The sequence below is a fragment of the Falco cherrug genome, chromosome 13 (assembly GCF_023634085.1).
Source record: "Falco cherrug isolate bFalChe1 chromosome 13, bFalChe1.pri, whole genome shotgun sequence".
Taxonomy (NCBI): domain Eukaryota; kingdom Metazoa; phylum Chordata; class Aves; order Falconiformes; family Falconidae; genus Falco; species Falco cherrug.
Window position 1 is genome coordinate 7,967,549 of NC_073709.1, and position 25,585 is coordinate 7,993,133.

Genomic DNA, 25,585 nt, shown 5'->3' on the forward strand with positions numbered 1-25,585 from the left:
ATGTAGTTAACTCTTTGTAAGTATTTTTAAGTCATAGTATTGGCAACATAGTTGGACCTTGCTAATCACGTGTTTGTTTAGTTGGGACGTCTAAAAAAGCTCATGTGTTCTCATTCTTCCTTCATTCCTTGCATCTTTTTAATCCAGGCTGAAGCTGGATTGAAAATTTTAGGTAGTAAATCTCATGCAAATACAATAATTTATTTCAGTGACCTAAACATGATAGTAAATATTGTGTGGAAAAGTGCTTTGGTCCCCAATTTGTTTTTTGTTTTAAACCACTAAAAGCTCCAGTCTGGAACTATGCTATTTTGTTGTAGCCTGTAAAGGATTGTGTTCCTTTTTTTTTTTTTTTTTTGCATTCTTATCATAATTAATTTCAAACCAGTTAGACTAAATTTAAAAAGGAAAAGTATGTCATAATTGTGTAAACTGGAAACTTATGTAGCAAAAACATGTACCAGTTTTCTTTCAAACTTGTAATGGTTGATTCTTTAAGCAAAGTATTCCCAGCCAAGTTGCATAAAATGGGATGCTGGCCTTTCAAAATCACTTCTGTCCACTGGCGCAGCACATGCTGATATCTTAGCTGTCACAGCACGTGTGTTTTGTCATTTCTGACAGCCTGCGCATCTCAGTTCCTGATGATAGGCCATACTGGAAATCAGTATTTTTAATTACCATTTGTGTTTGGGTGGGAAAAAAAAAATCATTTAAAGTACTGTGAACTTTCCCAAGTTCTTAAATTAATATCTACTGCTGAGTTTTCAAAGAGCCTGAAGGGAAGGTAGGTACTACTAGGTGTCTTAAGAAATTGAGACAGGTTAATGCAAGTCCAGTAGTAAAGCTAACTATCATGCCTGTCTTGGTATTGGGTTTTTTGGTTTTGTTTTGGATTGGGTTTTTTATTACTAGTCTTCCACGTGATTTATGAATAGAAATTACTGGAGTTTTTGTGCTTCCTAAGTTTAGGGTAACAAAATTCTAGGAAAAATTTGTTGGACTACCCAATGTTGGGCACAGTACCTCAGAAGAAGTGTGATCCCTGGACAGGGAGTTTAAAGGAGAGAGACAGTATAATTAGAGTATGAGAAAAGAGGAAAGACTGAGTGAACTAGGATTGTTTAGCCTAGAAACAATAGTGTCTTTTTATTCAGATTGCTAGTTGGATTTTTGATTGCATTCAGTCATCAGTTAGAAAAACTGATAACTTACCTGTGTCCAGTGCTATTTTTTGTCTTTTGACATTAACAATATTTCTGTGTGCTCTGAGATTGCTAAGGGACAATACCTACAGAGTAGCACTAAACATTTGCTAAGCAGCCATGTTCATTGCCTCTTTTCAGTCTTATACATCTACAGCGTGACTCGTGACGAGCAGCACCAAACAGCAATGCAACTATTCAGAAACAGCTTTAGATGGAAACTGAAAAACTTCATTGCTTCAAGAGTTTGTTTCAAATTTGTCACTCAAAAATGTGTGTAGTTGAAAACAAAAAAACCCAGCCATTCACAAAGGGAGGTGGTAGTAGTCATTATCCACAGGATACTATTTTGTAAATACAGTAGCATCTTGGTTTTTTTGTTGAAGTTTCCCTTCCTTAAGCCTTGCCTCGTAACTGGACACCATTGGGTGTCAGTTTTACACTGACTGTACTGATGTCCGTTGCTGTCCCTTGTTGCAAATGTAGTGCATGGAGAGCAAGCGATGACTGCTCACTCTCTCCCAAAATTAATGTTCTTGGTATTTGCCCCTACCTGAGGCCTCTCCGAGACATCCTGTTTGTTACAATTGTGCAGCAAACATTTGACGTATCGTTGGAGGCTCATGCAGTGGCCAGTTTTGGTGCCTCCCTCTGTGCTGTGGGGTAGGTTACAGGTTGCTGGACTTGTCCAGATATCTGTTGTACTTCAGGACAGTGCTGGTGGGATCTGCAGTTCTTTTCTGCACATGCATGGACAGATCTCCTATGGGAATGTTTTGTTTTTTTCTTCCATCAACCATCTGGAGTTCTTGTAGGCAGACTTGGTGAATTGCATCAGACAAGCAAAAATACCTGTGCTTCATGAGCAGTATGGAAGTGTATTTTCAGCATGTCACCTTCCAATTACCTGCCTGCTTGTATCCCAGCAGAGGTCTAGGCTGTGTCTGGGGTTCCAAAGAATCATTCGTTTTTGGATGCCAAGTGTCTGCTAACATGCCAGCACTCTACAACAAAAGCACAGATGTGAAAATTCACTCCAGTATCTTGCCCTGAGTACTTAAAAGCATTATGAGGCTTTGTCTGCTGTGTTTCTCTGCTTTCTGCTGGATGCTTCCAAGTTTCCAATTGATTTATTATTATTATTATTATTTTTACTGTTATTACTGTTGTTATTGTCTTTGTAAGTTGTGACATTATTTTTTTCCATAAAGTGACAACCAGGCAATGAAGCAGATGAACTGCCTGTCCTAAACACTGCATGGAGTAAGCAAGCATGTTGTCATCTGTCTCTCTCATTAGTCATCCCTAACATTAGATCATTTGATCAGTTGAATAACTTTTAGATAGATTACAGTCTGAAAATGATCATGGGAAGATTGATCATTCGTTATCCATGTGTTTTAATTACTTGAGAGGTTTCTGCAAAAAGAGAAGGAAAAAATCCATGTACCATGGTGTCTAAGATAAAATATATGGAAATCTCTTGAAGTGGGGATTACTTAAACAAGGAAAAACTTTTTCAGGGTAAAGGACAGTGAAGCACGTGAATAGGTTGCTTGCAGAGTTTGTTGCCTTTGGAGCACTAAAGGTGTTTGTGCAACACTTAGTCATATCAATCAAAATGGCATGGGTTTGGCCTTTTCAGGGGCTTGTTAATAGAGTAGATGACTCTTCTGAGTCTCCTTCCATACAAGGGCTTAATGTCTTTTTGAGGTTTTATTTGGGTTTGGGTTTGGAAGGAAAGAGGTATTCTGATGAAAACTTCTTTCTAAATAAACATTCAAAAGATGCACATTTCTGTTGATTTAGTACTGTAGAATTTGGTGGCTTTCTATCTGAAAAATGCACACACCTTTTAAACACATCTTTCATTAAGTTCATGTCATTAATTTAACAAAGATATGTTGAAGTTGTTATACGTTAACATTCAGAGATCTGCAAAACTGCCTGAAATCAGATATTTACTGACTTACTGAGATATATTGTCAATCATTTGTTACAACTAACAGCTGTGTCCCTTTGCCCAAGACTTGCAATCTTCTAAATCCTTTAAAAACAATTAAATTGTGTAGAAAAAATTTTAAACGGTTAACCAATAAAATGAGGCCTTTCAAAACAGTCTCTATGCATTGAATAATGCATATTTTATATAAATATAATCTTTATATATATGTATACACGTTTATATATAAAATGCTAAAATAGGCTGTTAAGGCACAGGCCATTTTGAATGTGGTTGGCAGCACATCAGAAGATAAAACTTTCTGATTACTTTGGACCCTTTAGTTACTAAATGTTGATTTTAGAAAAGTTTACTAATTTTGTAGAGAGAAAGAATTTGAAGTAAAGCTACCCAAAAGCTAAGTTCTTACCTAGTAGCAGAAGCTGTACTTGTTAATTTTTCCAAGCATGTAGACGACAGCAAGGGTTTATGCTGAAAAAAAAACCAGATTAAAGTGAAGCTAGTGTTCATGCTTCATAACTGTAGTTCACCACTAGTCACATCTTTTTACAGTGACACTTTGATATGCTACTATACTTGATGACATCTTCATATTGATTTTAATCTGTCCAATCTATTTGTATTGTTCCCCACTGTTAAGAGTTCACTGCAAATAGGAATAAAACTTGCTACCTTTAATATGACTGAAGCTGTATTTTCAGGCAATGACCATTCTGGTAAACCACTCACAGTAAGAGTATCTAATAACGATGATTTAATATAGAGGGAATTACAGAACTAGGCCAAAAGTTTAAGTCTTGCTATAAATTACAGATTCCTCTGTGGCATTTAGATTATGAATATGTGGAATGTATCTCAGGAAACTGGTTCTGGATTGAAGCATATTCGAAGCGTGGAATAAGAATGAATGAGAAACCTGCAAGTTAACATGAAAATATTGCAGATCCAACACGATGACATTATGAATTTTACTTGGCTCAGCTATTAGAAATGACAGTATTGCTAGCTATAATTGAAGAGTGCCAAAATGAAGTAGAAGTGGGGTGCTTATTTAATCTTTAACTTGTATAATAGTGGAAATCTGTTAGACATTTCTGTGGGCATAATTCTCAAAATAGAATGGGGTAAATCCCATGATGACAAGAGCCAAAAACATATGCTTTATACTTGGAAAGATCTTCCAGGCTGTCCTGGAAGAATATGGTAGGTACTGTGGCAGTGCGTGACATTCAGAAAGTTGACCTTATGAACAAGTCAAGAAAAATTGTTAGTAAGCATTTGTGACGTTCAGAGCAGTGGACTGGGTGATCCAGGTAGAATTTTGATGCCAGGAAGAAAATGGCAGTGTCCTCAGTGTACCTTTGGTGGAACCAGACTTTCAGAGACCTGGCTGTGCTTTCATGTGGTTTGGATTTCACGCATTACTTGGACCAGATTTGCAATTGTATTTAAACATGTAGTAGTAGTACAAGTAACAATTCACTGTAGTTTAAAGAAGAATGTGAGTTAGCCGAGTCTGAGGTGATTCTGGCCGTTTCACTAAACTTCATCATCATTATTATATCCCCATGCTCCTGTGGAAGTGTAGCCCGTGGTTTGCAAACCTGTAGGTCAAGTAGCTGAATACATTTAAATGAGCAAACTTCTCCCAGCTGGCTACTTGGGTATATATATGTACTTAACTGGAAGCAGAAGTGTAGTGGTTGTGCAGTGTCAGATTAGGTGTTCTGATGAAAATAAACCCTGTGCTATATAAATTAATAACATTGTGCGTGGTGGATGATAACTAAGATTATTCTCTTAGGTAATCTCTGTTTTCTGCCATTCATAGCCTTTTTCTTCGCTGAGAGGGGTCTGTTTTTGAGGGAAGCTATCTGACCATCTAACGAACAATGCTATGTATAGTCAAGTTTATTACTGTACTAGAATTTTATTTTTAAATCCTGAAGGAATGTAAAAAGGAAAATTTCCTTCTACCTCTTAATCTTTTTGTTGTTTATTGTTTTTTTTAAAGGAATATTTGAATGCATATGCAATATGCTGAAATTAAGCTAAAAACATCAAATGGTTCTTAATTTAAGACCATTGATTCCTTCTGCTGTATCTCTGGATCTCTAGGTTCTGTATGCTTTGAGGTAACATTCTGTTGTAAATGAATTCAATACACAAAACAGGCAATGCAGTTCAGTGAGACTTGCTAGTAAGGCATAAATTTCATTAAGCAGGTGGGACTGCCCTGGGAGGAAAATCAAAAGTTAAACCAGATCCTCTGGTTCTTCGTCAAGGTATATATCCACTGGGTTTTCAGTCTCTGTGACATTCTACAGCTGTATTTTCTTGTCATACTTCCATTCAGCATCAGAACTCTATGTTAAAAAAATATTTGACTGTATTTACATTGAAACCATGCAAAGACCTTTATAAATGGCTTATAATTAAGAGCTGAGCAAAATTTTCACAGTGAAACCAAATGATACTGGCTAATCTTTATCTGGAAATTTCCCAGGTTAGTGATTCTGGATCCAGCATCCCTCTTTCGTTCTGCTAGATCTATATTGTTGGGTTTTTAGTTGGTTTTCCTTTTTTTTTTTTTTTTTTTTTTTTTTTAACCTATAAGCTCTCTTCTGTGAGATTCATTTTACACCTATCTCAAATGTTTGGCAAGCAACTTTTTTTTCTTCCTCCTCTATCAGATGAACAAAATATAATGCCACTGATGCTTCAGATGGCTTGTATCACTTGTGACATGCAAGTGCCTCAGAGTACATTATACTCATGAGAAATATCTGTTACTGCTAGAGCTTCAAACTCTTGATGCAGCCAGAACTGTATGAAACCATGCAAACTAAATTCTCAGAAAGTATCCAAAAGGAATAACTAAAATTTATGTGTGTGTGTTTGCATTCATTTATTTGTCTCTAATCTGAATATTTTGGAGACAATCAGGTCAGATTCCCAAGTTTTATTTGCAACCATGTGGAAGATGCATGCAGTGATTCTTGCTTAATTATGGGCTGTCAAGGGCTTTGGGTGAAGCAGAAAATGTGAAAATTGTGATGAAAAGGAGTCTCTCACACGGGTTATACTGGCTGATCTTCTGCCAGCAGAATGAGCAGGACTTGGATCCCTTGCACTTCTCAGGTGTCCCACTGTCGCACTTCTCTGTCCCGTTGTTTGTAATAGGGACACTGGCCTTTTCTCTGAAGTTGACCGAACAGTTTTAGTTCTTCTCTGTATGTTGACTGTTAGCACTTGTAATCGTTTACTTATGTCTTTTACAGAATATGAAAAAAAATAGGTTTGACATGCCATTCAAGATGTTTTTGAGATGGGTCACTTGCATCTAGCAAGTGGGTTGCTTACATGGTAACAGGGCAAATGCCTTATGGGGTTGGTTCTCTTGGGTCCTTCCTAAGAGGTGATTTGTAAGCTAACACGTGTCAGAGTCAGTGCGGAAAAATGCGTGCTTCCTCACGGCTGAATTTGCTTTATTTTCCAGAGTTGCAGTTGAAACTTAATCTTTCAACAATGGTTTTATTGAAGTAAACTTTCAGTTTCAGAGGCTAGAGTTCAAACCTGGGGTTTGGGTTTAACCTATGCTTTGCTGAAGTAATCCTACCTTGTAGCGCACCTGCCTGGAGAGGCTCATAGTTGGAAGACCGAAAGCTATTGAAGACCTGCATTTTCACCATCTTGGTTTGTTATTTAGGGGGACAGGTGCTGTTTCTGTGTTGTGAAAATGAGTATTACCTCAATACTGCTAGTATGGAATAATGTATGGAGGATTCAGCAACTGCGGGCTGTTATTCTGAACAAAGGCAAGTGTTACTGAAGAGCGAGAATATTACTATAGTCTAAAACAATCTCTGATTGCTTCAAAGATTGCTTTGTGATATTTTAAGGGTTTCAGCCAGCCTGTTTTGAGTGACTGTAAATGTACTGCAAAGCAGCATGCACGCTAGTGTTGCAGCAGAAGGTGTGTTTGCCCTACATACATACCATAACGGGTAGAAATACTTAAGATCCCTGGGCAAGCACTGAATGAGGTGGAAGCAGCCTAGCTGTAGTAATGTGGAGCTCTGTGTGGCTGAGAAGCGGACTAAATTAACCTGCACAGTGAAGTTGCTTCTAGACCCCAGAAAACATAGCACAACACTGCCAGCTCAGAGCTGGCTTGCACATCTACGTGTTATGCTGCACAGCAGAAATGTACCCATTGAAGACTTGAATAAAAAATTCTGTGCTGTTGTAGCCTGAGCTACTTTTTCGCTGTTACCAGCTTGTGTATCAGGTACATCTGATCTTTGACCAAGGTTACTGCTCAGAGACCACCTAGTTCCAGTTGGAAACATCACTTAATTGATGCCGGAAGATTTTTGTGTGTGAAGAGAATGGTGGATTGAGGCATCACATTCTCCAAGAATCCTCTGTACTCTTGATGTAGGAAGAAAGGGATGTGTCTTAAAGCCCATGTGTGAAAACAAGGAAAAAACCCTTCATTTAAAAAAAAAAAATCTTGTTTAACATTGACTGAAATTTTAAACATATAGCACAAAATTTTCAAGAATATTTTTATAAATGCGTAAACTGGTCTTATGGCATTTTACCTCTAAAGCAGGTCTGTGGGGACATGTCTTAATTTCAGCCACAGATAGGATTACAGAGTGGGTGGCTTTGCTTTGCAGTGTAGTATTGCTGTTAGACTTTGTGTTCCTCAAGTTAAATTTGTGGCACATGCCAGAGACTACAGTAGTAGTGGTTTAGGTAGCATGTCTGGAACTTTTATTTATAGTTGTACCTTTTTGTTAGCTTTGGATCTTGTGGCAGTTTTTGTCCTGGCATATATCAACCTGGTTTATATCCTGGTTTCATACTTCTCCTCCAAAACAAAGCCAAAACTTTTAAGAAAGGTAGGTTTGGATAGAAATGATATTACTTTGTGCCTATCAGGACCCAGTCAAAAGGCAAAAGGAGGTCTTATTTCTTTAATTATAACATTACTGTCCCTTACAGAAGCTTGAAAAGAGCAGCCTTTGTTGCCTAGATCTGATAGTTCTGCCACAGTGATGTGTTTGCCTGAGTAACTTACTCCTTCTTATCTTTGTGTGAGTTTGGATTTCCAATAGAAAGTGCGGTTTCTCTGGTTATCACATCCAGTACCTGCATGACCTTATATTCAACCTGATTTTCAATATTACTGTCTTGAACTTTACAATCAAGTGGTTCTTTAACTATAGCTTCAAAAACGAACTAAGAATAAATTTTGCCCGTCTTTGTTCTGCTTAATAGTTCTGCTATCTTTTTTTGTTCACACAGGATTTATTAAAAAGAAAAAAAACAGCTCCTGAAAACATTTCAATTTACTAGCTATGGTAGCTGTAGCTGTGGTTTTGCTTTTTTATGTTACAGTGAGCTAGTTCTTATATGCCTTTGTAAACAGGTTAAGTTTCTACTTAGAGCAGAGTTTGCGGTCTGTTGTAAAATTTACAGAAAGAGCAAACTTGTTTGAAAATTGGTAGATCAGACCAGTAGTTCTGACAAAAGGTATTGCAGAGAATCAATGCTGAGAGAAAGCATACTCACAGCCAACCAGTTTTCAAAATCACAATAGTCTTTCCCAGTGGTGTGTGTGATACCAGCTTGGCTGGCCCAGTTATCACAGTTTGCTGCCACCAAAATTGTTGGTGCTCTCGCTTCTCTCATCTTCTCTCAGCCACATGCTACCAGTCTTTCCTTTATGCTGATTCTGGTCATGACCTGATGCCTGTGTGACCAAGGATACAGCGCACAAAGCTAGCAGAAATTAAGAAGTGAATAGCTTTCCACCACCATACACAGATGAACTGGCTAAGCTGGGATCACTTGGGCTATCAGGAAATGGATCCATCCAAAAGGAAGACGCGAGGGGTTAGGACTGCTCTTTTCAGTGAGAGGGAGTTGGATTGACTCCTTTTATCGTCCCTGACTACTCCAAAAGGGCTCATGTTTTTTTGCTGGCTTTCTGAACAAGCAGCTGTCTGTTGAATTTTCCCGTTTTGTCTGCAGTTAGGTTACTCTGGTTACCTCTGATAAGTGTCTCCAGCACACACTGGTAACAGTTAACTTGAAAACGGTGGTGTCCACTGCTCTGCCCTTTTACAAATCCTAATAGGTTGTGTGTCTTAATGTGGTTAACCAAGGATACTCTGAGGCAGGCACAGTTCATGCTTTCTTACACACAGATCTTTGTGTGTTAGGTTGTATACTGCAGTGAACAATATTATTAACACTTACCTAGCCCATGCTATCGAGAATTTTTGAGAATACCGTAGAAATGCAACTTTGGAAGGGAAAGCTACAACTATAAAATCTGTTCTTTCTGCTTCTGTGCCAGCCACTTCTGTTTCAGGAGAAGCAGTAGCCTATTCTCTGTGCTGCTTTTGTCTCCTATCCAAAAAACCTTGCCAACAAACTGGTACCTCAGTAAGCACAGCCTGGGTGCCTGCCTTCAGGAGGCTTCTGCCAGCTGCTCATCATAAAAAAAACCCAAAAAACAAACAAACAGGAAAAAAACCCCACCCCCCAAAACAACAACCAAAGTCCCACCTGAAAGCAAAGCAAACCAAACCACTACCCAGAAAACAACTTGCTGACCACTGTCAGTATGACTTGGGAAGGCATGGGGCTTTCCAGAGAAACACCAGCTGGGCCTATTCCCTTTTCCATACATATGCCATTTCACTCAGATGCCCAATAGAACTGCATGTATGGAGCAAAGAAGGAGTTTAATTCAGCAGTGCCAGGATTCTGCAGAGCACCCTCTAACATGCATGGGAACTGTGCAGAGACAAAGATTGCAAGAGTGTGCTGACAAAAAGAAGTATTTATTGATCTAAAACCTATATTAATATTTATTTTAAGAAAACAAGCAAAGAAAAAAAGAAACAAACCCCAAAGTACAACCTTCCTGATGCAAGCTTTCAATTTGTAAAGTGTAACTCACCTATAATGTGTAGTTATACAACAGAATAACCTTCCCTTGTGATGCTGAAAAACCCCATTCTTGTTTTTAACAGAGGGGAGCATTCTGACTTGGAAAAACAGTAATTTAAGGAGACTGGAAACCAGAAGTGCTCAGTGGTGGGGCAGTACTTTGTGAGCAGAAAGATCTGTACAGTAAGATTTTTAATGTGGAAAAGCTGCCATTTTCTTCCCTTGTAACAACCTTCCTGTAGGTATTCCCAAGTCCTTGATTGTTTTCTTGTGGAGTGGTCAGTTCTCTCTTCTTCAGATCCTCTGACTGGCAGTGCACTTTGTGGTTCGATGACAGAGAAGAGTTAGTTAGGGTCTTGGATGAGGATGAAGATAATTTTTCAAAAATTATCCTCAGGATGTTAGGACTGCTCTGGGAATAAATGGGGTGCAGGAAGATGGGAAGTGGAACTTTGATACATAATTTGACAATCCACTGGTGAGCATGCCAGAGCGGTTTCTGTCACATCACATTGTCCGTTAATTCTTTTGGCAAGTTGTATTTCCTATGGGAGTCAGCTACAATGAATGGTGTCCAAAGATAGTGTTTCTTCTTAAGCTTTTTCCATGGTATGCAGCTTAGTTTCCAACATACAAGTTGCACATGCTGACAAGAATCAGATGCACCTGTTCCTTGACCATGACCCACTGCACAGATGCAGATTTATAGAGCCTAAAAATCAGGACTGAAGGGTGTGTACCAGTTAAGCTGGGTAATTTCACTGTCAGGAGATATTTTTACTATAAATTATATGCTTGCATCTATGTTTAGAGTGATTATAATTATGTCAGAAGTTTTGTTATATAAAAATAAGCAGCTGCTAAAGACTAAGGCAGCTAGGAACCACAAAGCATTGAATGCACTGATTCACATGTGGTAACGCTTTTTCTAATGTGCCCATTGGGATTTCTTGCCTAAACTTTACCTTTACTGCCTGCTTCAGCAAAGCATCTTGCTCTATCAATCTTAACAGAGCTTCTTCAGTTATATTTCTGCTTTTCTTACGCACTGGACTGTGAGAGGTGTTCTGTCATCATCTTCTCAATAACATCTGCAATTTGATTATAAGCTCCAGACTTTTCATTACAAAGCAACACTACACAGTATTGTACGTATATACTGTATATATACACAGTATATCTAAATTCTTCATGTTGCATATAAATTAAGTATATGTTATATTTTATAGAAATACATATATTTGTTTTAAAATATATATTTGTCATATTAGGTATATATAAGATACTGTGTATATATATACACACACACATAATATGTATATTCTTCACCTTTTCCCTGGGCTTGTCTCTAAAATCCCAGAAGTTTTATAAAGATACCAGGAATGCATTCGTTGTATGTATGCAGAAAGTGTGATTTGCAGCAGTATAGCACGCACATCATTGTGCTTAGCAAGGAAGGAGCAAAGAGGTTTGCTAGCCAAGGGCAAAGAGCTTTCTTCTTTAAGCTTTCAGTCAAAGAACAGTCTAGACATTTTTATCACATTAAACAGTCTGGAGCATTTAATAGGTATGTGACAGGAAGAAAAGCAGTCTGAACTAGCTGACCAGTTTTCTTATGGGAAAAGCCTTCTGGGCCCAAGTTTTTATTCTTTGTAATGGTAGTTATTATGCTGGAAATGCTTAATGGTGGAATATGAAGCAAAGCTGGCTTTAGACAAGTGAAAATGTTATCCTCACTTTCTGTGGGGTCTGCTGTGCTTCGTGTGTGACACTGCTATTGATTTTGACCGGCACCATACTTGATAAATGCATGTGCCACTTGTTCCTAAGTTGTAGGAGGCCAGAGTGGATAGTGGTAGCATTGGTATAAGTACCACAGAACACTTCAGTGCATGCAGCCAGTGCAAATGGCAAAACATTTTCTTTCTGTCTGCTAGGGTCCTTTTATCAATTTTTTTGTCTAACAAGTTGCATCTGCTGATTTCTACTGCATCTCATGGCTTCCAAACAGACTCCTCTGCCTTTGACCTCCACACTCTTGTCTAGAATCAGTTCTTTCACCTTCCCAGGCATTTTGCCCACACAGCCCTTGGATAGTCTGCAGTACAGGAGAATGCTGAACTCTTGTCTCTGGGAGCCCTGCCATTCCCACTCTGGAGCTGTCACAATAAATAATCCCATGCTCCTGTTGCCTGGAATGCTGGCACTGTTCTTGCCACTTCTTTACCCCACACACATAGACACCAGTGTTTTGTTTTGTTGGTCAGTCTTAATGTATATTGCACCCTGTTCCTTCCTTTCCAGCCTTACTGCAGAAACCCAGCTTCATACTTGGAATAATCTCTAAAAATATCTTCGCTTGTGCTATCCCAAACTGCTTCCATTTCATCCAAATGGTATCCAAACAGCCTACTGTTCTAGCATTGTGAAAATGCTGCCGCCTTCCCTTTTCATTTTAGCTATATGGCCTGCTCGGACACTCCATTATTCTGTTGAAGCTGCATCAGTGTCAGACACCCCATATCTGCTTTCTGTATTTTTTCTGTTCTTAGTTCCCTCCTCCTCATTTCAATTCTTGTGTCTTCTGCACACACCTGTTTAATGTTTTTCTCCCCTAATGGTTGTCCAGAATCAAGAATGTCTTCATATTCCAGCATGATGATGTGCATACTCTCACCTTTCTAGGGAGAGAAGAGAAAGCAGTGCTTATCTTCTGTGTGAGCATGTTCCCTTCTGTACCTGTCTCAGTATGAGTGTCCCAGTTCACCCCGGTAGAAGTGGAGGTCCAAGCAGCAGGTGACGGTAAAGAACAGTGATGAAGAGACTTGGAGATGTAACAGCTCCCCCTTTTCTTTCCTGCTGTTCAACATTGAATTGCATCTTAATGTTAGGAATTTAGAGAAAGTAAGTCCTCTGACTCTGGTATCTCCAGCTGGTCCAGAAAAATCTGAATAAACTGAACCTCTCAGCATGCTGTAAAGCCTGTTGTTTATTATGAGATGTCAAATAAGTGTTCAAAATGGGTTGTGTATGCCAGCATGCCATACCAGCAGTCCTGATTGGCAGACTGGCTCTCCTTTTTTGTCTTCATCCTGGACAAATAGGTTACATACCAACACTTTTATTTTTATCCCTTTTGGAACACTGTGTCAAATCATCCATTTGCAGCAATAAAAAAATTGAGATGCCTTTCTTCCAGAAATTTTCTTATATATATTGTGAATAGCTGATCAAGCCAAAATGGATACAGCACAACGATTTGGAGAGGCTGCTGGCTTGCAACACTCTTCCACCCTCTCTTCAATAGCCGACATGCCTGGGTTTGTCCTATTTTTTAGACAGGCCATACGTTAATATTCAGAAAAAAAATTAGTGACATCATTCTCAAGTAATGTAAATAACTGAATACCTCAGTAATGAGTATATTAGCACTTTAAACTGTTTTATCAGATAAACTTACATCAGATGTCTCACACAGTCTCATTTTACCCCAAAGAGACAGTCATCAATTCAATCACGACTGATGTGACAGGAGCCATAGCACAATGTCAAGAGAGTTGTTTTAATATTTGATCAGTAGAAATGTATATGCAGACTGCATGGTTTCTCTGAGACAGGGATTAATGAAAGAGACTGTGATGCTGTATTTTATGCACCCCCATCTTCTGTTTATGGTTAACTATGAACTTCTCAGCTAAAGAATTGATACCTTTTTTAAAAAAAATAAATCTGTGGTTCCATCACCTGCACAGTGTTTCTTGCTCTGTCTCCATTGCTTTTAGGGCTTCTGAGCAGTGGTACAACAGCCATTTAAAAAGAAATCTGGCTGAAACAAATTTACAAGAAATGCTTACCCTGCCACCTACCTATGATAAGGAAGTAATAATAGTTATTTGAGTTCAGAACCGGTTGCTTTTCCTCTTGAAACTCTAGGAAGTTAAAGCTATAAATAGTTAATAACCTGGTATATCTTAAACATGGCTGTCCATGTTTGGACAACTGTGCTGCTGGAAAGGGGACTTTTAGATTTCCAAATGATAGGCAGCATTTTATTTTTAGCCTTGTCATATATTGTGCTTAGAACTGTGGCGATTTCATCTTCAGCAAAATACATAGTTGTTTATTAGCAAGTTTAATACTGGATGTTATTGGTGATTATATAATGTGTATAACATAACTTTTAGCTTTGGGATGTCTTGCTATCAGTGTTTTCAAACTCTCCATGTAGGTAAATAATTAGCATCACTAAGTGTGTAATTAAGACAAGTCTTGCTAGCCTCATTCTTTAGAGGGGAGAAAAAAGGAAAATGGGAAATGGCAAAGTGTCCATTCAGGACTCCAGAGCAGCCTGGCTAAACATCAGCTTTAACCCAGATCCCTTGACTTCCAGTTTGTCCAAAGGGGCTGTGTTTTCCCTGAACAATTGGTGATGAATGTTGTTTCTGCATACAACAGGTAGAACATTTGGGAGTGAGGGAAATAAACAAGTTGAGCCTATACGACAACGTTTAGGCCAGGCAGTTTATAATTACTTTGCCCCCATTTGTTAAACGTCATCCTGATTCATAGATCTGCTTTTTGCTCAGTGATGTTGAAGTGCACACCATGAGCACCACACGTGTTTCTTTGCCTGATACTGTCTGGGAGGAATCAGAGAAAGAGCCTTCATTAAAGACAATCAGTATGTTCTGTTTCTTTATATTTTTTTCTGTGATTTGAACATGAAGTCTTGGCAGAAAAATAAAATGAAACCAACCAACATAAAGCCCTGAGGGAGCTGCTGTCTGCTCCAGCCATGCATTAGCTAGGGCAGGGTATGGCTGCTTTGCTGCTGCTCATACTTGAACTCAAGTTGTATCACAGAACTGAGGAAGGAAGAAAAGCTGCATCTACAAATCTGTGCTACCCAGGACTTGGATTTACTGCAGCTACTGGGGCTGTGTGATCAGAAGGGTGGTGGATAATTTCCATTCCAAACAGCTGATAATGCCGTGCCTGCATTCCCCTACTTCCTAGCTGAGACTTGATTCAGGGCATGAGCCAACATGCGAGTAAGCAGGATAACAGAGGAAGTAAAGGCTGATGGAAACAAGAAAAAAAGGTTATCTGGTGCAAAGAAGGAGTGTACTGATCAACTACAGATACTAGGTCTATGTTTCTTGATTTTCGTTCCGTATTATCGTCTCTTGTTTAAAGCAGGGGATGAAAAACCTGCAATCTCTAGGGTGTAAAGTGGGTGCTGAGATGAAATCTGAATGGCATTATGACTTTTAGGATAGAAAAATTTTCTGACCAGTGCCATGGGTTAAATTGCACAATGACAATCTCACGTAAAAGTATGAAAACCCTGTGTGTTTTTATGGTGACTGTAGTTGTAGGCTGTATCCAGGGTATCAAGAAATTTGCAATGAATTTAAACTTTCAGCAAATACCTACTTTTAACATACTCCCAACTTCAAAATACCAAACGCAGCTTTTTGATGATAATGCTGTTTAGACCACTGGAACAATTGCCAAAGATCACCTTAGCTTCATCTGAAATTTTAAGCCAGCAGTGTGGCTCACTCCTGTTTTTTCAGAAATCATCTAGAAAACCAGTTAGAGTGGAACACTACAATTTATAATGTCACTTTCCTAATTCTAGATTTTGAAGTAACATCTATGTTCCTTACAGCTTATTAGTTTCTAAAATATCTGTGTATTTTGAGCAAACTCGTATTAAGTCATGTCAAAATTTTATTAAAGTTTGAACTAAAGTATGTGACCATAGAAGGGATTATTTTGAACACACAGAGATTTAGAAGTTATTACTAAAATATGATCTTGACCTTTCATTACCTTTTATTAATACAAGGTCTGAGTCTGTGTCATTGTTTGGAAAAAGACAACTGTGTTCTCAGGACCTGGTTAAGGAACAGCTGACATTTGTAGTTTGTTTTATTTTTGTTTGAGGTACTAGCTTGTGTTATTTCCAAAACTTTTACTTGCACTTTAAAATGAAAGACTGCTGATATTTATCTGGTTTGGTAGTTTGTGTTGCCTTTTCTATGATATTTGTAGTTAATAATTTGGTCTTAGAATTTTGCAGTTGTGTGTCCTAGGATGCCCTAACTCTTGCATTTGTAACAGGAACGATGCTCACTTAAGGTTATTTGGTGTTTATCTGTACTCCACCAGAATTCTTAGGATTTTAATTCCAAACATCTATTTTTGCCTTCCTATCACATTGAAGTACAGGAATCACTTCTGCTTGAGGTCTTTTAGAGTACTAAGCCTTAAAAAGAGTTCTAAATGTCAAACTCGCTCCTGATTTTAATTAAATAATTAATACAAACACTTTGTACATGTGTTCCTAAAAGGGAGACACACTACTCACTGACTTAAAAGATGTGTTATCTGTCAGCTACAGATTAAACAACAGTAGAAATCAAGTACAGAATTTATTGCTCAAAGAGCATATTGAAGAATGGGGTTTTTTAGCAAATCTGACATGTCCCTTTCCTTTAGGGCTCATTGCTATAATTACACAAGGTGTCAGACTGCAAAGGAGAATTTGAGCTTCAGTAATTCAGAAAATACTTGAGGTATTTTTAAAATGCTATGTATTTGTGAGTGGTTTTTTTATTGTTATCATTACATGAAGCAGCCTTTGTTTTAACAATTTTCTTTAATCGAAAGCTGTAGAGTGAAGTAATTAAACTTAACAAAAGTCACTGCTGGTTAAATCAGGATACATTGTATACATACATCACATGCTATAGCAATTCAGAAAAGATCTTACACAACTATTACACAAACCATTGCTTTCATCAAAGTCCAGTTTGTTCTGTATTACTACCTGGGAGGAGATGGCTTCCAGGAAATAGGGTGCTTGACTTTATACTAAAAATAAGTCTTGAACATGTCTAACACTTCTGCTTAACTAAAGGTGAAACTGTAGTGCCTTCCACATTTTAGACCACTTTATATATGGTTATTGTGTATTATTGGAATGCGACAAAACAGGGAAAGTTCTAAGTAAAGCATTTTCATCATATGTTCATGTTATGAAATGAAGGTCACTTGACAGGTCAAAAGCAAGAAGTTACCATTACATGGATATTGAATAATACAAGTAAAATAAAATTCTCATTTATTGTCTCTTTTAATGAGTAAGATTGCTAAATTCTCTCTACAATTGACAGTTATGAGCACATCCCCTCCTGAAATCATCCCTTGGGAAGATTTGTTCCTTTCCCCTTGCCTGTCTTTTGCCTTTACTGTTACCAAATTGAAAATGTGAACACCAGAACAGAAGAACAATAATAAAAATAACCTATTCGGTAAAGTTTATAGTTTTGTGTGTATGGTTCATTACTTTTTTTAATACTGACGTTTTTACTAACTTCCAGTTACGGTAGCTCTGCACTTTGCTTTACTGTTCAAATCATACTTCTAGGAGTGCGTATAGGTGAGCTTCTGCGATTCCTGTAGGAGTTTCCTTGTGGCCTATGAGTAAAAACATACCTTTTGATTTTAATACTTTGCTGTTGAAATTGCCAAGTTGCTTTTGGTTTTCCAGGCATTTCAAGTGGCTCATTTTGATCAGCAGGTGAAGTTAATAGCATTAGTTTATGATGGTGACACACAAGGACTGATCCCTGTTCTATGAGAAACTATGTGGTGAGTCCAGATGACTTCGGTGATCAATTCAAAAGGGAAAATCTGCTTCAGTGATTTTGTGTTGCTGCTGAGCGTAGAAATAATTAGCCTTTTGGGGACTACAAGTATTTGTTCTGAGGGTAAGACGGGTTAATTATCTTTCTTCTTTTCAGTGGAGTGCTATTCATGACATCGAATTTAAGCTTCTTAATAGAGTGGAAAGAAAGGTCCTTAATTTATGTTCAGATTCTGCTTCGTTGATGAAAGAGGCAACCAGTAGGATTAGCATTTGAGCAGGTGACAAAGATTATTTTGTTGTTACTGATACTGGTTTGTTTTCTATTTTTTGAGGGGAATTTGGTTGTTTCTCCATTAGATATTAGCATTTCTTGTGTTGGATTTTTCTGCTGATTCTGTGTTAGTATTAATCTATTCAAGTTGTCTTTTAACATTATGACCATAATCAAGACTTTTTATTTTTTCTGTACAATGTAAGAAATTATACAAGAAATAGTATTTTCTTGCATCAAATTTATTGAATGTTTAATGTCTGTTGTATCATATCTATTTCTGAGAATTAATGAACTTTGAAATTATAGTGATTTCCATGGAAGTCCGTTCTCTTAGAGAATTTGGAAATCTTTTTTCTGAAATACTCCTGATGCTACTGTAAAAGTTGTTTTAAGATATTTTTTTTCTGAGGTTTGCGTGTATACGCAGAGTTAAGTTGTTGGTCTGCGCTGTGTAAGCCAAACTGATGTGTACTCCATTTTTTTGCCTTGGTCCCTGTTAGGCAGGCTCCCACAAAGTCAATTAATTTAGGAGTTTGTGAGGGTTTAGACCTGAGTGAATCACCTGACTGAGAAGCTTTCCCTAATGGCTTGATTAAAATATATTTTTAATTGTCAGAACATAGTCTTATACTATTGTCAATGTACCAGAATAAGTTTGTTTACCTACCCAGCATGTCTTGTTAACTATCACTTGTCAGAAAAAGGAATGCCCCCACCCCCCCATCCTCCACCCCCAGCAAAGAAGGATGGGCAGTAATCACTTCTGGCAGATGATGAGAGTTTTAGAACGAGTGAGAAGTCTGGGAAACACTGTAGGTACTGACAAACTAGGAAGGGCTTAGGACAAAAAGAAAAACATCTAAGGAATCTGGGAGGTCATGTTTGAGTCCTATGGTCTGTCCTAGGAATTCTGCTTGCTAGAGATAATTGTTGTCATCAGAGGTGATGACTGAACCACAGTTTGGATCTTAAGGTAGGACTGTCTCGTTTTCAGAGCTATGGCGTAAGCTATTGTTTTCTGCTGTCAGCTGCAGAGACGCTCATTTCTTAGCCTGAAGCAGAGCTCTGCAGTGGGCAGCCTCACTGAACTTGTGTGAAATGCTGAAGAAGTTAGTTAGTTAACTACAGGCTGCTGCTTGTTTTGGTCTAACCTCTTAGCTGCCCCTGCATGCCAATGCATTCCAACAATTCAAACAAAATGGAAAATTAGACAGAATGGAAATTGAGACCGTTACTAGACAATACATGTTCAGGCGCCTGAGCTCTGTTGTATGTCTTTTGTTGCTTCTGGACCTTTTTGGGACAACTGTTTTAAGTTGCTTGTGCTAGCTGTGAGAATAACGTGTTTTAAAATAACCTGGTGAAAAACCACTCATTTTAAGAAAGAAAAGCAAAAAGAAAAAAGAAAAAAAAAAAGGCACAACAAAATTTGACCATGGAAGAGCCTGGAGAGCTGTGAAATCCTGGAGTTGTTTCACAGTATAGTGTGGATACTGCAGAAATCCAGCAGTGTAGCTCTCACCCTTACTTTTTACATAGGACTTACACTGTAGTGGCTTTTGTTTTGTGAATTTTCTTAAAACTTACCCAGAATTTTAAGTTATAGTGTAGAAACCAAAGTTTTGTGTTTAAAAAACACCCTGTCTCTGCATTTTGCATATGGTAAATGCATATGCATACGCATTTACAACAAAATAAATTTGATGCTGAGGACTAAACAGATGAAGATCTGTATTTTCTTCCTGTAAATCTCTAGAAACAATTGTAGTATTTGAATATGAAGGTACTTCAGAGCTTTGTTAGAATAATGAAGGGAGCATTTTTATAAGAATTTCAGTGTTGCGCTGCCTATTTAGCCTTGGACCACTAGTTTCTCATTGTAATCCACAACACTGGAGGTGGATGTTCTGTACTGCAGTGAACTCCATAAAACCCCAGAAGTCTGATGTAGGTCTGGTTGTCTTTTGTTTTGAAGAATCTTGTTTACTAATGAGGAGTGATGCTAAAGGATATAAGTACTTAAAGGGGGGAAAGAGTGGGAAATACATGTGTTATTATTTCTTTTTTAGATTGCTTCCTTGTATCTGTAAGAAAAAATTATATGCCTAGGCAAGATGCTGAACTCAGCATAGCGTTCTGTGGGTACTTCATACTTCACCCTTGAAACCCATGCAGACAGTAACTGGTTCAGTTTTAGGTTTGAAGAGGTAAGTGATGAAATGGCAAACACAGTGTGAAGCCTCCTTGCTTTTCACTCAGCAAATAGCAATTCATTCCAGAGGCAAAAATAATAATTACTAAAAAAAAATAAATTTAAAAAATTACAAGTATTGTTAGTAATATTCAGGCCTAAGTAGACTGCGGAAACTGTGAGTTACTGTGTTTTAGATGGGGGGGATTAGCTCTAAGGAATACTGCTGTCCTTTCCAACAGTGTCTCAACGTTGACAGGATGTTTGTGGGATCCAAGGAGTATCCTATCCATCACGCTAGCCAGCCCTGTGGGTTAGTTTAGAATATCACCTCTTTTCCCAAACATTTGTCTGCTTTGTATTAACAGAATCCTTTCCTCCTCCTGTTCAGCCACACCTTGTCCTTCTGGTCAAAGAATCAAAAAACCCCGGTATTTATAGTCCATCCACCCCCCGTGCCCCAGGTTTAGCTTAGTACAGCTAAGCTTATAAAAGAGGAAGACTTCTGTGTTAAGTAACGCTATTCTGGATATGGTTAATTTTATGTCCTCACTCTTTGGGTACTCCAGGTGAATCAAAAAGTGCCTTTTTTTTTTTCTTTTTTTTTTTTGTGCGTGATCTAAATCATGTCTTCAGTAATAAATCAGTGTTGAAAGAAAGGGAGATAGCTCAAAATGCATTCAACCACTATAGCTGAAAGACTTCACCTACTTCTGTGTGGTTATTAATTAAGTCCTGATGTGTATTTTATATGTGTTCTTTCTGCTTTTGTGAACGGTATGTTTTTGGAGGCATATTTTATGCTTTAAGAACCCTAAATCAGTGAGGAGATTTTCATTCTAATTTTTAAAGGCTGCTTAAAAGTTTCAAAATCAAAATTTTACTGTCTTTAAATTTAGGTCCTAAATCTTATATCTCTCCCAGTTGAATCTTCACATATTTCATTGTTACTAAATTTATTTAGAGGCTTGTTCTTGATTCTTATCATAGTGAGGGTATATGCGTGTATATCTTTGGAACCATACCGTTGTTAGAACATTACGTTTGTTCTGGTTTGGTGGGTGGAGGTTGGTTTTCTTTTTTACTTTCTTTGAACTGCTTAAAAATTGATGAAGATTAACAGAGGTACATGGAGTGACAGGGGAATATTTTGTATTTTGTTTTGGTGATCTTAAAAGTTAACAGGTTATGGAAGAATGGATTTTTGAGAGGAGTGTAAGAAATGTGAGAGACTGAAAAGAGCTTTTCTAAAGGCAGAGGGAAATTTCTTCACCTTTTGCAGAGCTGCTAAAACATATGGCTTAAAAATATTACTTGTTACAATTCCTCTGATTCCTTGCTACGTGTACTCAAGCCATCTTTCCCTCACACTTCATCTGTGTCAGTTCATCTGTAAACAGTATTGACCTGTGAGCGAGCAGAGCTAGATATTGGTAAGATGGTAAATAACAATGAGCTTGCATCCCTGAGACGGGGCTTGATTGCTTGATAAATTATGAGCAATCAAGCGTGTTTTCTTGCAGTTAAATGCAAGGTTATGCAAATAAGAAGAAAGGCTGTAGTTCTGGTTTGCAGTACAAAGCTGTGCTGGCTACTGCATCCTAGTCCAAGACCCCTGACTTGAGAAAGGTAGCTGGAAAAGTGGAGGGGGCTTACACAAATGTGCATCGCAGCAGAAACTGAAGAGTTTAATCAATGCATTTTATCAACAATGAAGTAAGGACACAACTTGATTGTACTGTGTGAGTACCCAGACAAGGGGAAAGTATCTGCATAGGAGGGATTTTTATAGAGCTCTATTTCTGTGACTCGTTGATGAACTCAGGATAAGTTCAAATTGGTAACAAAAGTGCGTGTTTGTAGTGCTAAGGTAATTAGTTAGTCTTTCTGAAACGTACGGGGTCTGTTCAAGCACTCTTCACATCCAAGACTCAGAGTGCCGGATGCTGGACAGAATGTTATGAAGTGTCTTATACAGGAGCTCAGAGTAGTTGCAGAGCTTGTAGGTTTTAAAATCTCGGGGCGGGGGGATGGGTGGTGGGGTTCAGTGTCAATGAAAAAGGGTAAAGGCCAAGTATACAGGCTGGGAACTGTGGAAGAGTTCTTCACAGTCTTAAAAGTGTCATCACATTTCTTATGTCTTAGCAGAAAGTGCATCTGCTTTTCCCAGAAGGACTTCACATGCTGGCAGCTTGTATTTGCTGCATGAACTACCTGTTGTATTTGAAATAACTTTTCTTCTTGGGAACATTCTGATAGTAAAAGTAATTTAAACAGATAAAGGAATGGTCAATATGCCATAAGAATGGAGTGTTTATCACTGCAGGTGTGTATGTTTTAAGTGCCTTTAAATCCAAGGGCTGTCTTTCCAAGACCTTTGAGGATTTGTTGTGTAGTATGGGGTTTTGTTGGTTCTGGTTTCAACTTTGCTGTTAACAAAGCCTGCAAAGTCAGGAAACAGCTTTCTGAAGCTGTATTTCTCTAAATGTAGCTTTGCCCTAAGAACAGGCATTAAGTTTTCAAGGTGGTGTGACTATACTGAGGTACTGTATGGAGTCTGTGAGTGTATATACAGCAGGCCATCGTGCTACTGCAATGGGATGACTGTCCTATTATGAGCTTCCACCGTGGGATGAGGAAAAAGCAGCTCTGTGCTGATCTGAACTGGAAGAGACCCTGAAATAATGCATGTATTTAAAAAAATAATACAAATTCAGTAATTTGGCAGCACAGGGCTGCACAAGGGGCTTTTGGGAAGATTCTAAACGTAGCTGATCACTTCTTGGCCTTAGTTTCTTGTTGCCTATTTTGTTCAAAGCATGTCTTTGTTGGGGGTGTGGGGTGGGGGGACACACGTGGGTATAAAACTGCCGAATTGTGCTTTTGATAGTTATGGAGAATGAATTCTTTTATCTTATTCCTAATAGTTATGGAGAATGAATTCTTTTATCTTATTCCTAAGGCTTTGGAAATATGATACATATTTTTGATATCCCTGTATCAATGACCAAAAAAGGGCAGGAGATAGAGATAGGTAGCATTAACATGTGTTTTGCCTTTTTTTTTTCTCTGTTTTTTGTTTTTGTTTTTTTTTTTTTTTTGGTTTTTTTTTTTTTTTTTTTTTAGTAGTAAGGATATATTTTGGTAGAAATCTCAAAAGTAACTGTTCTGAAAGCCAGTGTTGGACAGAGTCCTTTAATGGTATCTGCTGAGTTATTTTGCTCTTGTTCTTTTTCTTGTTAGAACATTTTTTATATGAATGAAAACAAGACAGGAAGATACTACAAAATTCTTGATTATTTTTTTTTAAACACTTGCATCTGTTCTGAGTTGAAAATTCAGTCAAAGTAGATGTTTCTAAGAACATTGTGGAAGCATTGTTACCTAATTTTTAATATTTTAGTCTGCAATTCATAGTTTTGACATACACAAACACTAGATGGTTTGCATAGCACAGATTACACTGTAATGCTCCCCCTTGAATTTTTATTCTTCTCACTTAGAAAAACTTTGCTTTGGCTGGGTGCTTGCATTGCAATGGAGTAAAAACTGTACTGGTTACACTTAGCCCTGTATTGTGCTGCTAGAGACAGTCAACAGTAGGTGAATGTTGTCAGAGAAGGGCTAGGGCATGTAGACAAAAACAGGGTTAGGTAGTGTGCGAGGTCATATTCTTGTGACCATGTGCTATATTCATCCTCAAATACCGTTTCACATCTTTAAGTCAGTCTTTCCTTGCTGCTGCCAAGTGTATTATTCCCTCTCATGCAAGACTTTCTGGTTCAGTGCATAAAGGAGTAGCCAAGATGCTATGTCTCCTAGATGTCATTAGTAAGCTGGAAGAATGCAGATGCACTTTACTTCAGATAAAATGAACTTCAGTATTTCAGAGTATGTAGTTGGCAAATTTTCTGTTGTAAAGCATTATAACCTAGAAGGCACCAAGGTGTTGGAAAGGAAACTGAATAATTTGATAGTCTTTATTGTAAGGTTTGTGTTATGACTTCTGGATTAGATTCTAAATTAATAGTTTTGTTCACATTATTAAACTTGCAGAAATGCACAATACTACTAGCAAATTTTATTTAATGCTCTATATCCCTAAACAATTTTTTCCCTATGAATTTTTGACCTATATGTTATCCATAAAATACCACTGAAAATACCTGGGACTTTATTTAATATAAATGGATTTTGAAATAAAAAACATAGAGGAAAAATGTGTTTTGCCTGTGTAGTTTATAATTTAGAATGTTAACAAACCCAAAACTTGCTGTTAGGATCTGATGTTTTCCTGCGAAAAAACTGCATTCTTGTATATTAAAGGTTGTGCTATTGTGTGTCATCTAGGGCTGTGTTAAATCCCAGCCTCATTATACTCTAGAAGTGATGTGGCACATATTTAAGCTAAAGCAATGTTACAGTGCAAGTGGTGGGTTTTTTTCCAAATAATTAAGAGCAGCACATATTTTACAAGTATTTTTCATTTTCAAGTTATGAAATAAAAATACTCTTATGAGGAAAACTCTTAATTTGGAAACACACTGTGACTTCTTACTACCTCTGTGTGAAAGGAAAAGCTAGAAGTCACCTATTCTCCTGCTTAGACTTTGAAATACTTTTAAAAGACAGTAATTGAACTCTGCTTTTTTATTCCATTGCAGGTTTTTCTTCTATAATAATGGCAAAGCCTTATGAATTTAACTGGCAGAAGCCAGTTCCCTCTTTTATGCAAGATGGAGCTGTGTTTGATAGATATGAAGAGGTAAGAGGCCAGTTGCATTTCATTTGCTATTCTCTTCTAAATATGTAGGTGTCACAGACTGTTTCATGTTTTGCTTTTGTTGTACACAAATAAACTTTCAAATAACTCCAGAAATGTGTGTGTGTGTGGGGGGAAATACCAACATGCTTCATTGCTATACAGATTTTTGTTTTGAAAGAAACAACTTTAAAATATATTTAATCCCTCTGAATTGAAATAAGCCCTGAGGAAGAGAAAGGGAGCTTTGGATCAAAATATCTGTAATGTGCATAAAGCTCTCTTCTTTGCAAATTCAGAAAGCATGTTACTGAATGAAGTTAATCTTTTTAATTTTTGTACATCTATCAAAAGGAGGTAGGGGAATATACCTTTTTTTTTAAAAAAAAAATGTATAAACTGAGGGCATACATGCACAAGGGAAAGTAAGAAAACATATTTATATTTTGATTCAAATACATAATTTGAGATTTGGAGTGGTTTTATCTGCTTTAGAAAATCAACCTGTACTCTATCTGAAATATGATTACTATGATCCCATGTCCAGCTGTGCTTTAA

The 25,585-nt window shown here is 37.6% G+C and overlaps 1 protein-coding gene across 7 annotated transcripts in view; it reads left to right on the plus strand.

The window, feature by feature from the left end:
* PLCB4 (phospholipase C beta 4) overlaps positions 1 to 25,585 on the plus strand; it is a 208,918-nt gene that overhangs the window by 90,156 nt on the left and 93,177 nt on the right. For 4 of the 7 annotated variants that reach the window (XM_055725824.1, XM_055725823.1, XM_055725828.1 and 1 more), the window contains one exon: positions 24,930 to 25,030. In XM_055725824.1, the coding sequence (XP_055581799.1) occupies positions 24,947 to 25,030 (84 nt within the window). In that variant the 5' untranslated portion in view covers positions 24,930 to 24,946. Of the gene's footprint in view, positions 1 to 12,825; positions 13,045 to 17,724; positions 17,803 to 24,929; positions 25,031 to 25,585 lie in introns of those variants that run through there. The other 3 variants (XM_055725825.1, XM_055725827.1, XM_027814492.2) reach the window with 2 other exon arrangements.